A 14,779-nucleotide genomic window follows, 5' to 3' on the forward strand; every position below is an offset into this window, starting at 1 on the left:
GAGTTTGCAGCTTATAAACTGCCGGAAGGAAAGGCTGCTAAACAGAATCTTTGTTCAATTATAAGTAAATCCTTGCCAGTACATACATTCTACAAACAAGCATATAATGAATATAATGGAAAATGGAGAGTTTAACAATTGCATGATGTTTTTTTAATGCAATGCCTTATATGGCTTTATACAAAACAGAAGATATTTTAAGAAGGATAGTTATGTGTAAACCATCATTAACAGTACCTATAGTCTACAAACAAAAACCTCTTGGCATAGTAATCCTTTCCATTTCTATTATATAACCATTATAACACACACACACACACACACACACACACACACACACACACATACACACACACACACACACACACACACATATATATATATATATATATATATATGATAAACTTTCAGCAGGCTTTTAAAATGGGCCCTTTTTACTAATTCAGAGCTACAGCGCCATCTGCTGGCAGTAAAATTATTATTTGGTCACATAGCATTTGTTAAAGAGTTTGGAGACTCACCCTGTCTTCGCCGGACTGCCGACGTGGATCCTGCTTCTTAACAAAGTGCCTCAGGTTGTCATAATTATGGAAGTTAAACAAGGACACCAGCTCCTGATAGCAGAGATGTTACTAATATAGAGAGCATCAAATCTAACTAGTGAGATCTGACAGACAAACATGACTAAAATTCTAAGACTAATAAATCATCTAGGTTCATGCTTACCTGACAGAACCAGATGCCTCTCATACTGTTCCCCACCTTGTCCAGGGGTGGTGACCAACACATAACTCCCATCACATTGGGCACTACTAACAGCACTGCCCCTGACACCCCTGACTTTGCAGGTAATCCGACCTGAAAGATAAGAACACATAACCAAAGCTGGCATTGCAATATCCTTTACTGACCTACTCGTATTTTACATTTTCTATCCTAAAAAAAAAAAAAGATATTTTATTTAGGAAATGTTAATTTAATTAGAATTTGTGCATTATTTTATAGAAATCAAAAACATACTTAACATTCGCCGTATTTATACAATTTCTTTACATCAAAACAGAAGTACTGCCTCATGCAACAAATAAACTCAGTATTTCTGCTAAATTACATATTATTAGTAAAGTTAAATCCCAGTAGCAGTTACGAAGTAAAATCATAGTTTTACCTTACATTCAAGCATATCTCTTCATACCAAGCCTACCATACATTTGTCTAAATATTTTTTGTTTATTTTAACTAAATCTGGCTCAAACTACAAGCTCATAACTTACATGAAAAGCAAATTGTCCAGAGTAGTCATACATTCCGCAGGAGTGCATGAGGCTCAGGGTGTTTCTCACAGCCTCTGCACTCAGAACCCGCTCCCCAGTGATGGGGCAGATACCTCCATTAGCAAGTGTCGCTGCCATCACACTGCTCGACTCACATGTCACCTCTATGGAGCAAAGCTGAGATGTGCATTTTTAATCAAGCAATCATTTATCTGGCCATGGTAACAGTGTGATCAACTATATATCTTAACTTTTTTATGAAAAAACATAAAGGCAATGAAGTTAGAGCCAAAATAATCAAAACACAAATTGTATTAAATGTTTTGGTGCACAATATTGTTGGACTTTTAGGCAAATATAAGACACAGCTGTAAAATACATCATGATAAAATACTAAAAAACTGACCTGAAAGTAAAAGTCTAGAGCATCAATCATATCCGCTCCGTGAGGAAAACACTGCAAGTGAATGCAGGACTGTAAGCAATACTTGTTACACTGAGTGGTTTTATCTTCAAAGGCAAGTCACATACAAAACAAACCTTTTTCTCTTTGAGGTAGTAGCCTATTGCATAGTTTCTGTCACCTGTCTCTTTCTCTGATTGGAAACTGCACAAAAGAAATTGCATTACACAAAATCAATGCCAACAGCACTGAGAACAAAACCACTTAGGTACAACCCCGAAAATGGAACAGACTCACGTGGCATTACTGAACCCAACATATTCCAGACCTGCCATTTTCTTCACAAAGTCCATCACCTGGAGAAGATCAGCAGAATTATTTGGTAGAACGTTTTTTTCACCTTGTCTATCGAGCCAAAATCCATGAAAAGGTATTTTATGGTTAGTTGCAAGACTTACTTACATAGTCAAACTTCTCTGCTTTGTTGGTCCCAGGCTGAATAACAGAGACAAAAACAAGAAAATAACTAAAAACATTATTTAGTAATACAGCTTCAAAATGAATATACAGGTTCAAAATCAAGACCAATAGAAACGTGGAGATCCATTAAAGCATTCCACAGATCATCTTGTCTATAGTCTATAATGGTACATCTATATAGTGCATGTCCAAAATTTGTAAATACAACTTTTAATTAGCAAAGAAAAATATTTTACTTTTATGTGGGAACTAGAATGTTTATCTAGTGCTGCATTGTGTAATATCGCAATATATAATTGCGATAATATAAATGCGATATAAAATTTTTCCAATATTGTGCAGCCCTACTATTAATGTTACAGGATTTTACACCATTTACTCTCTCAGTCAATCAAGACTATATGCCACAGTTTATTTTCAACCGCTCATACTTTAGTTCTCAGTAGTGTTTCAGCTCTGACTATTTTTTGCGTAAGGCATAATTTAAATTAACAGTTTAATTTAATGGATTAAATAGAAGTTGCCCATGATTTTAGAAGAAACACTGGATGAACAAATGTGTTCATGTAATAAATCAGATGAGGATTACTTTAATCTTAAAACATAGTGTAGAAGTACAACTATGTATTTACATCAAATACAGAACTATACTGCTGTAAGAAAAGCAGCTATTGCTTATATATTGATGTTTGTATGTAAGGGACTAAATCTGTTTACTATTCTATGTGTTAAAAGTAAAAGCTCTAGCAATCTGCATATCAGAGAGTGCAGAAAATCAGACTGAAGCGCCTGGCCCAGATTTCTGGGCCGAACGTCAGATGTATGGTTTGTTTGCCCTGGCCTTGATCTTGATCTTGACTGTTGTCTGTTTGCTTGTGAAAGTGGGAGTGTACGTACACGTGTGCACACATGACTCTGTGTGAGGTGTAAAGTAGAGGTCTGCACTCCCGCGGGAGTCCCGCGGGACCCGCGGGACCCGTCAGAATATGTTGCGGCGCGGGACAAAACTGAATTGTTATTGGCGGGAGCGGTAATTTAATCAATACAGGCCATGCGGGAGCGGGACCACATTAACATGTGGTCCCGCTCCCGCAAATTGATAAATAGTTAAGAAAATTATAATAATCACGCTATGATTCCCATGCAAGCAACAAAAAAACACAAGAAAAATCTCTCGGAGGATGGACACACACACACACATTTTCAGCATCTCCAGCAGGCGTGTGCAGAGGAGGGGGGGGGGGGGGGGGGAGGGGGGTGTGTAATTTAAAGGACGACATTTACTATACTGGTGCAAAATAATAATAATAATAATAATAATAATAATAATAATAATAATAATAACAATAATAATAATAACAATAACAATAACATTGTTATTGTTATTATTATTATTGTTATTATTATTATTATTAATAATAATAATACAAATATTAATTAAACTAATTGAATTTAATTTTATATATTTTTACATTTATTATTTTATATAATATAGATCCACTTCTAATCCACTTCTAGGATTCTTGATGCACCTGATGGCATGTGTTTGGACTGCGAACTGAATTGCTGTTTTAATAAATACATATGTAAATTTGAAGCACTAAATGTAATTAATTCAATTCATATTAGGACTGCGGGACGGGAGCGGCGGGAATGTGTATGTGGCGGGCGGGAGCGGGATTAAAAGAAGTGATTTTTTTGCGGGAGCGGGCGGGAGCGGGACAAAAAGACGCGGGAGCGGGCGGGAGCGGGTTTAAAAAAACAGTCCCGCGCAGACCTCTAGTGTAAAGTGAGGGGTGTGTGGCATCTGTTCAACCAATTACAGGAGATTTTCAGGAGGTGTACGCTTTTGCTATCTAAATAAAAAATACAGTTATCAAACAAAGAAGGCTGACTGAATTTGACAGTGATGTGTGGGAGGTAATGAATGCTAGTCAGTGTGCTTTAAATAGAACATATAGCTTCAAGAAATATAGTGAATCAATTTAGATTCTTTATTAATTAAAATAAGTAAACATTGCTTATGAATGTGATTTAAGACCATATAAAGAGTAATACATACAGAGGACATACGGAAATGGGAGAAAATTTAGATGCTGGTGCTGTCGTCCCACCATTTGCACACAATCACTTAGGTTTGTAGATTGTGGAGTGGATGGAGGCCAGTGTTTCAGGATGCTCTTATTTAGTTAGGCCGCTGTAGTCACATCTGCTGGAGTCATTAGCCACTCTCTGATAATCTAATCACATTATCTGTTCTCCATGAATCCAAATCTTAGCACAGAAGTAAAAGCTACTAGCAGGGTTCATACACTTTTTAACCAATACATTTCCATGATTTTTTCATGACTTTTCTATGATTTCAGGGCCAATTTCCATGACCATACGATTTTTAAAACATCAGTGCAGACATGGATAATAAAACCAAAAATCAACTAAAACAACAATCAAAATTGATTATAGGAGGCCTAAAATTAATCATATAAAATGTTGACACACAATCATTAATAATAAGATGTGTGTCAGATCCTGAAAGCTCCAATGTGTAGGATTTTCTCCACTGATAAAATGAAACACAAAGTTTTTATGACTTTTCAGAAACTTTCTGGGTATTTTATTTTTCCAAAACTTATCCAGGCCTGGAAATTTCCATTTTTAAATTTCATGGCTTTTCCAGATTTTTCATGACCGTACAAACCCTGTACTAGAACCTCTATAGTCAAAAACTGACCACTGTGCATCAATTGATGGTCTTTAACTGTACATCAACAAAATGGAGCTAAAACGTAAGAGTTGCTAATAAAGTGGCCAGTGAGTGTTCATACCACATTAGCAAACACTGAGAGCTTCTAACTCCATGTCACTAAGGGAGATGAGCTTTAGGCCATAAAGTCAGTGCTGGGTTTGACTGTGGCATCAGTGACTCGACAGCAGAAGATGACATACAGCAGTGAACATCAAAGCACGCTAGGCATGTCTGTTTACCTTGATAAGAGAGCTGATGACAATTGCTCCAGCATTCACCATTGGGTTGTGAGGTTTATCTGAGAACAGAGAAGAGCCACATGTAAATGCAGATAACCACCTTTCTAAAAGCTACATGATTATCATGCACAGGAATCTGTAATGTGAGATTAATGAATAGCTGTGTGCAGGATGGTTACATGCTGACATATGATCATACACTTTTTAAATATACATTGCTAAATGTTTGTTTATTAAGAGCAGGTCATGGCCAGTACAGATTTGTTTTGTTGTTTTGTGTATGAAATTTTTATATTTACTTGAAATAAAGCTTTAAAATGTATTTTGCTTCAGTAGTATGTTTTAAAGTTAATTAAATATTTTTCAGTGTTTTTTTATATAGCCATGAATATCACTAACTTTATCGCAATAAATCATTGTGTTATTTTAGGGCCTTATCACTCACCCCAAGTGAGTACATTATTTTAAGGGCAATGAACCTTGAAACAATAATAGTCTGGAAGAGCTATGTTTTTGGCAATTCGTGATGCATTCAAAAGGTTGGCACATATTTGTTTATTTATTTATTCATTCATTTTGAGAAAATATCTGAAATTGTACTACATCATTTTTTAGGTGATGGACAAGAATAATACTAACGGCAAAACATCATTTATGGTTATGTACAACCAATACTACAGATTCTGGAATAAAAATACATCTTATCTACTGAATTATCAGTTCTTACTCAATTTATATTATATAAAATAATTTATATTGTATAAAATGTCTTGAAATTTTTTACCTAAATTGCCAGTTTGCATAAAAAATAGGGTCTTTTTGCACCGCTTCACCACCTGAGATGACTAACGGCATAATGCTCAATAATGTTTTCAGAATTAGCTATAAAAGCACTAGTTGGAAACATTTTTATTGTGTATTATTATTATTATTTACTATTTTGGAACATTCCATCAGTAATTGGGAGGAAACTTAAAAGAGGGGTAAGGTGTTTGGGTGAGTTCTGTATTTGCTAGAAAGTCTGTTTATCCTCTCTTATTAGTGGAGCCAAGAATGAAAGATAACAGTTAATCTAGAAGCTATATTGGGTGGCTTCAAGTATGTTCCTTCACTCAGCTTTATCATTTCATAAGTTATTGACATATGCAAAGCATTGTTCTCTCACCATCTTCATCGAGGGACAGCATGTTGAACTTCAGCCCACTTGGCTCTTTTCCCACAAAGCGATGCACATGCTCAGTTCCATGCTCATGTACAGCGACAGCATACTCCAGTGGCTTCACACATGACTGCAGGCAAAATGGCACCTTGGTGTCTCCTGCTGAGTGTCTTTTTTTAAGAAAAATATTTCAGAAAAGTGTTTGTTTTGATCAATTTGGTAAGCTTGCTGCTATTTAGCACATACTGTTCCTTTAATGTTACTCTTATGATGAAAGTGTTTTCACAGAAATGTAATATTTGGTTTAAATATATGACAGTGCATCCAGTAATAGACATGGACAATCTCTTTATTTATCAAAGATAATATATTAGATAAGATAATAGGTTTTGTTTACATCTTATGAAAAATCAATGAAGAATGTAACAATAGATACTTAGTTTTACTTAAAATCATCATTTTACCTCTGACCATCCACTGTGCATAATGACACCCCCCATAGATCAGGGCTAAACTTGGCAAGGTGAGGAATGTAGTCTGCTACCTGACACACACAAAAACAACATGACAATATTATATAGTATGCTTTTTCTTTTTTCTTATTCTTGAGTAATTAAAGAACATGTTTCAAGTGTGCAACTTGTTCTGCTGAGTGCAGCAAATTATGTATAAATATCACTACACAAAAAATGGGTAGTATATTGTCTGTGTTAAAATGTGGCAATAAATAACTTGTCTTTAAATACTGCACTATAATATTTTACATATGACCCCGTCAGAGTACCAAATGTTAAAAGAATACGAGGTTAGTAGTATACAATAAATCATATCCCAAATTACTTACTTGTCCATCTTCCTCCTGTTTAGCTCTGTCATACATATGGTTTATTATGCCAATAAATCCTTCAAACTCTGGAATTATGAACTTCTTCCTAAAAGCCTGGGACAGCAAAACGATGTTTCCACCCACACATCTAACATAAAAACAAAAGTCAATTACCGGTACTATCCTGACTTCATTACAAACTAGTTACAAGAATCTAATTTTTGTTTTTAAATATATATTTTAAATTTTACTTAACTGCAGTGGTGTTGCTTACTCGTTATATTTATGTAACTCCATAAGTAACTTCTATAACAGGATTCTCTGAATATACCTCCTACCAAAAAGCCTGATGTACAGACAGAGGTTCACCCGCCACTCTGACCCCTTTTACACCTAGCATTTTACATTAATCAGACAACATGAACAACAAACATGACACACCACAGTGCACCTAATGCACATACACAAACGCAGCTCAGGTCAGAAAACAACACGAACACTGAGGCTGACAAAAGCATAATTAAAAATTAGCAGTCAAAATCTGGCGTAAACATGGAGATTGGCTCAAGCGTTTTTAAAAACAAAACCTTCAAATAGCGAGAGCTAATGGCAGACCTCTCTGCCACCTGGTTTATGAGACAGAAAAAAAATAATTAAAGGCATTTGCACGGAAAGAATGAAATAAAAAAAAATTCAATTGCTCTGAATTGAAAAATACAGTAAAAAAAATATACTGCTGAGACTATGCAATAATGCTTGTTTTATATCCTTCAGTAAAGCTACAAAAAAGTTAATATCTTTAATTTCCAAAGTGGACTACGTTTGATCTTAGGTACAAGTGCCTGACATGTATACGACAAATAACATTTTAGATTAAAGTTAGATTCCTATTATATATTAGGGCTGCACATTACATTGTTTTGGCATTGTCATTGCAATGTGTACATGTGCAATCGTCACATTGCAGGATGTGCAGTTTTACACAAGGTAGAATAAACCATTCTTTTCATTTGCCAATTTTTTTTTTCCTTGCCATGACATATCTATCATTGTCAAGATCATTACGTTTGCTGACTGCTAAAACAGGGGTATTATTTTATTTATTTAGGAAATGTAACATTTTTGTAAAATGTAAAAGGATGTAACTGCATTATTATTAAAAAAATATTATTATTACTATTTTATCAGCAGCATGAAATGTTTATCGGTTAGCACAGTTATATCTGGGACATAAAATCATATAAATAAAAACAGCTATTGTGACAAGCCTAACAAGAAACAAATGATATCTGCCTAATATTATTTATTTTCTATAAATTCTATAAATCATGACATGTTGGATCAGTCACCACTGGTAATATTTGGTAAATAAAATCAAACATTTTTTATATCACAATATATACTGCAGATCAACAAAATATTGCGGGCACTTTTGTCAATATCATATAGCTGTACTCTATACTCTCCAAATTCTTTGTTTATGCTCATCATATTCAGGTCATTAGGCACTGTTTGCTATCTGTGGTTTACATTACCAATGTGTATTTCAACAGTGTGTCTACAAGAGTCTGGTGACAGAGGACCAGCAGCTCTCATCAATCTATTTATCCAGCAATACAGCCCATATCTCACCACCTTACAAATGCACTCACCATGCTGGCTGCAGATATACACCTCATTGTAACACAACTCCACTGCATTGTTTATTTCCATCAAAGACCTCAGCAGCTCAACACTGGACGGATCCGGTAAGAGTACCAAGGGTGGAATGCTGTGAGGTTATGAATAGCTCCTCTTCATCAATCCATTGTGACGAGAATACAAACAAGAGACAAACAAAGAGTGTGCTTGAGGAACTCACTTGCGGAAAAGCTCCCGATCCATCATCGCTTCACCGGCAGATTCTTGGACAGCTTGGCGAAGATTCTCCATGCAGTCCCGAAGCCGAGGGTCAGAAGTTAGCAGCCCAGTGCTTTTAATGGCCTGCGTGAGACAAAAGGGTTAGCAAAACTCCAACAAAACAATACAACATTATATAAGGTTTCTAACAGGATTAATGCAATCATTTACAGGGTTCCCAATCTTGTTAAGAACATTTTATAGTATACCAAGGTATTGGGCCACCTGCTTATTTATTGTTCCTTCTGAAATTCATCTTTATTCATTTCATTATTTATCATATTTTGTTGGAGTTACTGTCTCTACTGTACCAAAAGTACCATTACTGATTAACAGTTCAATGTTCAATGGGGCTAGACAAGCTGTGTTTATGCATTTGCATAACTGTTTCAGCAGTGGTAGCAACTTGAAATATTGTTTAATGCATTTATTAGAAGGGAAGTTTACAAAAATTACTTTACATGTATAATATGTCTTGGCTAATGAACCACACTTGTGCAAAGATTGAGGTATTAACCACTTCATAACAATCATGACAAAACAGTTTCAACGTTCACTTTAGTAGTTCTAAGGTCTAACGAAACTCATGAGATCATAAAGAAGAGAAGTTGTTTATGGTAAAATGGGCTGCAGTACTGTCATACTGTTGTGTCTTTTACTGCATATGATAAATCACACAATCCATAAGAGTAAATATTGATTGACATTACAAGATGATTACTTACAGAATCTAAAACAAATCATGTTTGATTTTGTGAGTTTCAGTCAAACAAAATATTTTCAATCCTACATTTTAGCTTTGCAATAAAAAAATTAACCCAATATTGTGTCTTGAAATCTCAGATAAGCAGAGGCAAAGGATGGTGAGAACAGTCATAGTCAACCCACAGACCAGCTCCAAAGGCCTACATCATCATCTTGCTGCAGATGGTGTCCACCAGAGTCGCTTGAGGTATGCTAAAGCACATTTTTACAAGCCAGCTTCATTTTGGATATGGATACTTCAACAAGACAACGACCCTAAACACTGCTCAAACTCTACTGAGGCATTCATGCAGAGGAACAAGTACAATGTGGAATGGCCTTCTCATTCCCCACACCTGAATATTATTGAAAATCTGTGGTGTGATTTAAAGCGGGCTGTCCTTGCTTGGAAACCATCAAACCTGACTGATTTGGAGATGTTTTGTAAAGAAGAATTGTCCAGAATACCTTCAACCACAAGCCAGATGCTCATTGTAAGCATATAGAAAGTATAGAAAGTAATTAGAGGCTGTTATTTCTTGAAAAGGAGGATGTACTAAATATTGATGTCATTTTTCTGTTGGGGTGCCCAAATTTATTCACCTGTTGAATTATTGCACACTTTCTGTAAATCCTAAAAACTTGATTTCCCTTCTCAAATATCACTGTGTTCGTCTGCTATATGATATATTTAACTGAAATTGCTGATCCAAAACAACTAATATATTATAAAGGAAAATCCTGAAAATTATCAAGGGTGCCTAAAGTTTTTCATACCACTGTATCACATCTAAAACAGTGACTAATCTATTTCCTTCAGATGTATCTTAAGTTGATTTACCTTTATTGAGCATTTTATCTGGTTTCTTATTTTTATCAATCAGTTTTTATAAGGCATAACAGTCCTTAAATTGTTCATGACATAAACCAGATCCTTGTCCTCCATGGATATTCATGATATGAATGAACTCATAAAATAATAATCCATGGTGGACATGGATCTGGTTTCTATCATGTATAATTTAAAAACATGATTAAATGCTAAATAAAGATATCAGACATTTAAGAAGGAATTTAATCGTCTCTATATACTTCAGGTCCCAGTTAAATTCATTTAAAATATACAAAAATTTGCTACAATGGACCAATGCCAGATAAAAACCAATGGCAATTTACAGGTGCGGGTGGGGAAGTGAGAAAGGATAGAGGGAGGAGACAGGGTGGAGGTGGTAGGTGAGAAATTGTTTGTCATCATATTGAGGCAGAACTGGTGGTTATATACAGTACAGGTCAAACGTTTGGACACACCTTCTCATTCAATGCGTTTTCTTTATTTTCATGACTATTTATATTGTAGATTCTCACTGAAGGCATAGAAACTATGAATGAACACATGTAGAGTTTTATGTAGTTAACAAAAAAAGGTGAAATAACTGAAAACATGTTTTATATTCTAGGTTCTTTAAAATAGCCACCTTTTGCTATGATTCTGCTTTGCACACTCTTGGCATTCTCTCAATGAGCTTCAAGAGGTGATTACCTGAAATGGTTTTCAGCTGTGGCTTATCAGGGTTAATTAGTGGATTTCCTTGCTTTATGAATGGGGTTGGGACCATCAGTTGTGTTGTGCAGAAGTCAGGTTACTACACAGCCGACAGCCCTATTGGAAAATTATTAAAATTCATATTATGGCAAGAACCAATCAGCTACCTAAAGATAAACGAGTGGCCATCATTACTTTACGAAATGAAGGTCAGTCAGTCCAGAAAATTGCAAAAACTTTAAATGCGTCCCCAAGTGGAGTCGCAAAAAACATCAAGCGCTACAATGAAACTAGAACACATGAGGACCAACCCAGGAAAGAAAGAACAAGAGTCACTTCTGCTTCTTATGACAAGTTCATCCGAGTCACCAGCCTCAGAAATCGCAAGTTAACAGTAGCTCAGATCAGTGACCAGTTGAATACCACACAGAGTTCTAGCAGCAGACCCATCTCTAAAACAACTGTTAAAAGGGGACTGCGCAAATCAGGCCTTCATGGTCAAATAGCTGCTTGGAAACCACTGCTTAGGAGAGGCAACAAATTTGTCCAAATTTGAGAACTTTGGTTCCAATCGCTGTGTCTTTGTGAGACGCAGAAAAGGTGAGTGGATGGATTCCACACGCCTGGTTCCCATTGTGAAGCATGGTGGAGGAGGAGCTGTGATGGTGTGGTGGTTTTGCTGGTGACACTGTTGGAGATTTATTCAAAATTGAAGGCACACTGAACAGCATGGCTACCACAGCATCCTGCAGCGACATGCCATCCCATCTGGTTTGCGTTTAGTTGGACGATCATTTATTTTTTAACAGGACAATGACCCCAAACACACCTCCAGGCTGTGTAAAGGCTATTTGACCAAGAAGGACAGTGACGGAGTGTTGCGGCAGATGACCTAGCCTCCACAGTCACCGGACCTGAACCCAATCCAGATGGTTTGGGGTGAGCTGGACCGCAGAGTGAAGGCAAACTGGTCAACAAGAGCTCTGGGAACTCCTTCAAGACTGTTGGAAAACCATTTCAGGTGACCACCTCTTGAAGTTCATTGAGAGAATGCCAAGAGTGTGCAAAGCAGTAATTGGAGCAAAGGGTGGCTATTTTGAAGAAACTAGAATATAAAACATGTTTTCAGTTATTTCACCTTCTATTGTTAAGTACATAAAACTCCAAATGTGTTTATTTATAGTTTTGATGCCTTCAGTGAGAATCTACAATGTACATAGTCATGAAAATAACGAAAACGCATTGAATGAGAAGGTTTGTCTAAACTTTTGGCCTGTAGGCTAAGAAGGACCAATGCAGGTTAATTTGAGATGTGGTCAACGTCCCACAATACATACTCTTCTAAACTTAAATCTCACGGTCTTTAAAACCAAAAAAATTCAAGCTACTGGTGACCCCGACTACATCATAACTGCCGCTTAGCTTTATTTGTTTGTCAAAAATAGCAAAGTCTAAGTTAAAAACTCACAGCAATGAATTGAGAAATCGGGACCCGCTCCTCTCCCTCCGTGATGGTGTAGAAGAGAAGATCTTCCAGTCCTGAGAAAAGGCCTTCACTTCTTTTGGCACTGTGTAGCAAGAATATAATAAATCATTAGACTTTTAACAAGAATAACATTATCTATTAACTGTAAACAGCAATTCAAGTGAAGCAGTGGATTTAATCAGGTTGGATATTAACAGTACCCTGAAAAAGTCTGGCCATCTCAAGCTGGTTAGGGTTTGTTGGTTTAGCATGCCAAGTTTGTTATAACATAAATAAGGGACGCACAACAAATAAATAGGATATATGAACATTTATGGAAATAAAGAACAAATCGCTTTGCATATTGGATGCAACTTTAATTGCCAAATAAAGGACGTTCTGTATTTTACAGAGTGTGCAGCAACCCTACTGTAATTGGTTTCTGTACCACACAATGTGTTTACACTGTTTCAAATACTTATTTTTAGCAATAAAAAGTAAATTATTTTTTACATAGATCTTACAGTTAAAGTGTACCTATGATGAAATTCTTCAGAGTTGCCACAATTTGCAGTGTTGTTTAAAGACTTTCCCCACTCTGGGTTAGATACATAGCTAGAGTTAACTAGATAACTCACATGTGAGCCGGTAGCAGATCCCCGCAGGCTGCTCGGTCTTTGCTTTGGTAAAGTCTCCGCGGGAAGCCGCTACTGAAGCTCCTCCGGCGGTTCCACACACGCACCGACCCCCGCCGGAGAGCTGGCCGACCGAGCAGGGGAGCTTTAATCACGTCTTTAGCCCAAAACTCGACCGCTCCGAACCTAGCTGTGCGAAATACAGCCTTTAAACCGTTCATTTTCTACTGTAAAACACCGAGAAGCTAACAGGCTAACAGAGCAAAACTTCACACAGCGGGTAACGGACACTCGCGCGAACAGGTGCTCGCGCAGGGTTGCCAGGCCCAGAACTAATATCCCACAAAAAAGGGTGAAATATCGCCCACCAGGTACTGAAACTAGCACAACATATTAATTAATTTAAATGAATGTTATGGGAGTAGATACATTACATTGACATATAATGATACATAAATGAAATATAATATGTCTTTCTCTTATACTTTTTCTTATTTTGAAGTGATGTGTAAAGCCAAACTTAATCACTTTTTATTTCAGTCTACTAGGAAAAACATAGGTTACCAATAGTTTGGACACACCTTCTCAGACAATTTTTACTTCGTTTATTTTCTACATTGTAAATTAATAAACTTAAACATGAAATTACGTGGTAAACAAAAAGCCTCATACAGTTAAAGAAGGTGACTGTGGCTCTCTCCTTTAAAGTAAAATAGTTAACTTGGCTATTAATGCAGAACATAAAATCATAACCCAAAATATAAATTATACTATAAAATGTGGAACAAGGCAGTAGAATATTTGAACCTGATTGACTTGTAGATGTGTACCATTTCTTATACTCATGGGCGTGGTATTGGGGGAAAAGTGGACCTGACTACCCAGGGCCTGTGTAGGGAGAGGGGCCCATGAAAATCCTGATTTGTTTTTTTGCTCATGTTTCTTGTGTAGATAGGGGCCCAATGTCATTGAGAGTGTACAGGGTCCAGAATTTGCTGCTACGCCCCTGCTTATATCTCTGTATTCATTTTTTTTTTTTTTTAGTGTCCTTGGTGTTTGTTTGTTGAGATTTATTAATCTGCTATTTTCCTGTATATTGCAATTACTTTCAATTCAATAAAAATTGCATAACAATACAAAAAAAGAGGTAAAAAGGTTGAAAACACTTTTAAGATGTTTGACCTTCACAATCTTCTGATTTAAACCCATATAAGATGGTGATTAGGGATGAGCTGGAGCTTCACAATGTGAAGGAAAAGCAGTAACTATTGTTCATCACGTCCAGGAACTCCTTCAAAACGCTGAGAAAACTATTTCAGGTGGCTTTACCTCATGAAGACACTAAGATTAAAATACCAAGATTGTG

General features: G+C 36.3%; 1 protein-coding gene across 5 annotated transcripts in view; it reads right to left on the minus strand.

The window, feature by feature from the left end:
- Nucleotides 1-13,811, minus strand: part of gls2b (glutaminase 2b (liver, mitochondrial)) — an 18,118-nt gene extending 4,307 nt beyond the window's left edge. The window contains exons 1-14 of one of the 5 annotated variants that reach the window (XM_007229580.4): nt 13,417-13,811; nt 12,782-12,881; nt 8,989-9,110; nt 7,146-7,275; nt 6,766-6,845; nt 6,308-6,471; nt 5,143-5,201; nt 2,140-2,172; nt 1,975-2,033; nt 1,815-1,881; nt 1,681-1,731; nt 1,275-1,451; nt 727-858; nt 522-614 (exon numbers count right to left, since the gene is read on the minus strand). In XM_007229580.4, coding sequence (XP_007229642.3) covers nt 522-614; nt 727-858; nt 1,275-1,451; nt 1,681-1,731; nt 1,815-1,881; nt 1,975-2,033; nt 2,140-2,172; nt 5,143-5,201; nt 6,308-6,471; nt 6,766-6,845; nt 7,146-7,275; nt 8,989-9,110; nt 12,782-12,881; nt 13,417-13,634 — 1,485 coding nt within the window. In that variant the 5' untranslated portion in view covers nt 13,635-13,811. Of the gene's footprint in view, nt 1-521; nt 615-726; nt 859-1,274; nt 1,452-1,680; nt 1,732-1,814; nt 1,882-1,974; nt 2,034-2,139; nt 2,204-5,142; nt 5,202-6,307; nt 6,472-6,765; nt 6,846-7,145; nt 7,276-8,779; nt 8,899-8,988; nt 9,111-12,781; nt 12,882-13,416 lie in introns of those variants that run through there. The other 4 variants (XM_022664052.2, XM_022664053.2, XM_022664054.2 and 1 more) reach the window with 4 other exon arrangements.
- Nucleotides 13,812-14,779: the final 968 nt, after the last annotated feature.

This window comes from Astyanax mexicanus, chromosome 24 (assembly GCF_023375975.1).
Source record: "Astyanax mexicanus isolate ESR-SI-001 chromosome 24, AstMex3_surface, whole genome shotgun sequence".
NCBI classification, from domain to species: Eukaryota; Metazoa; Chordata; class Actinopteri; order Characiformes; family Acestrorhamphidae; genus Astyanax; species Astyanax mexicanus.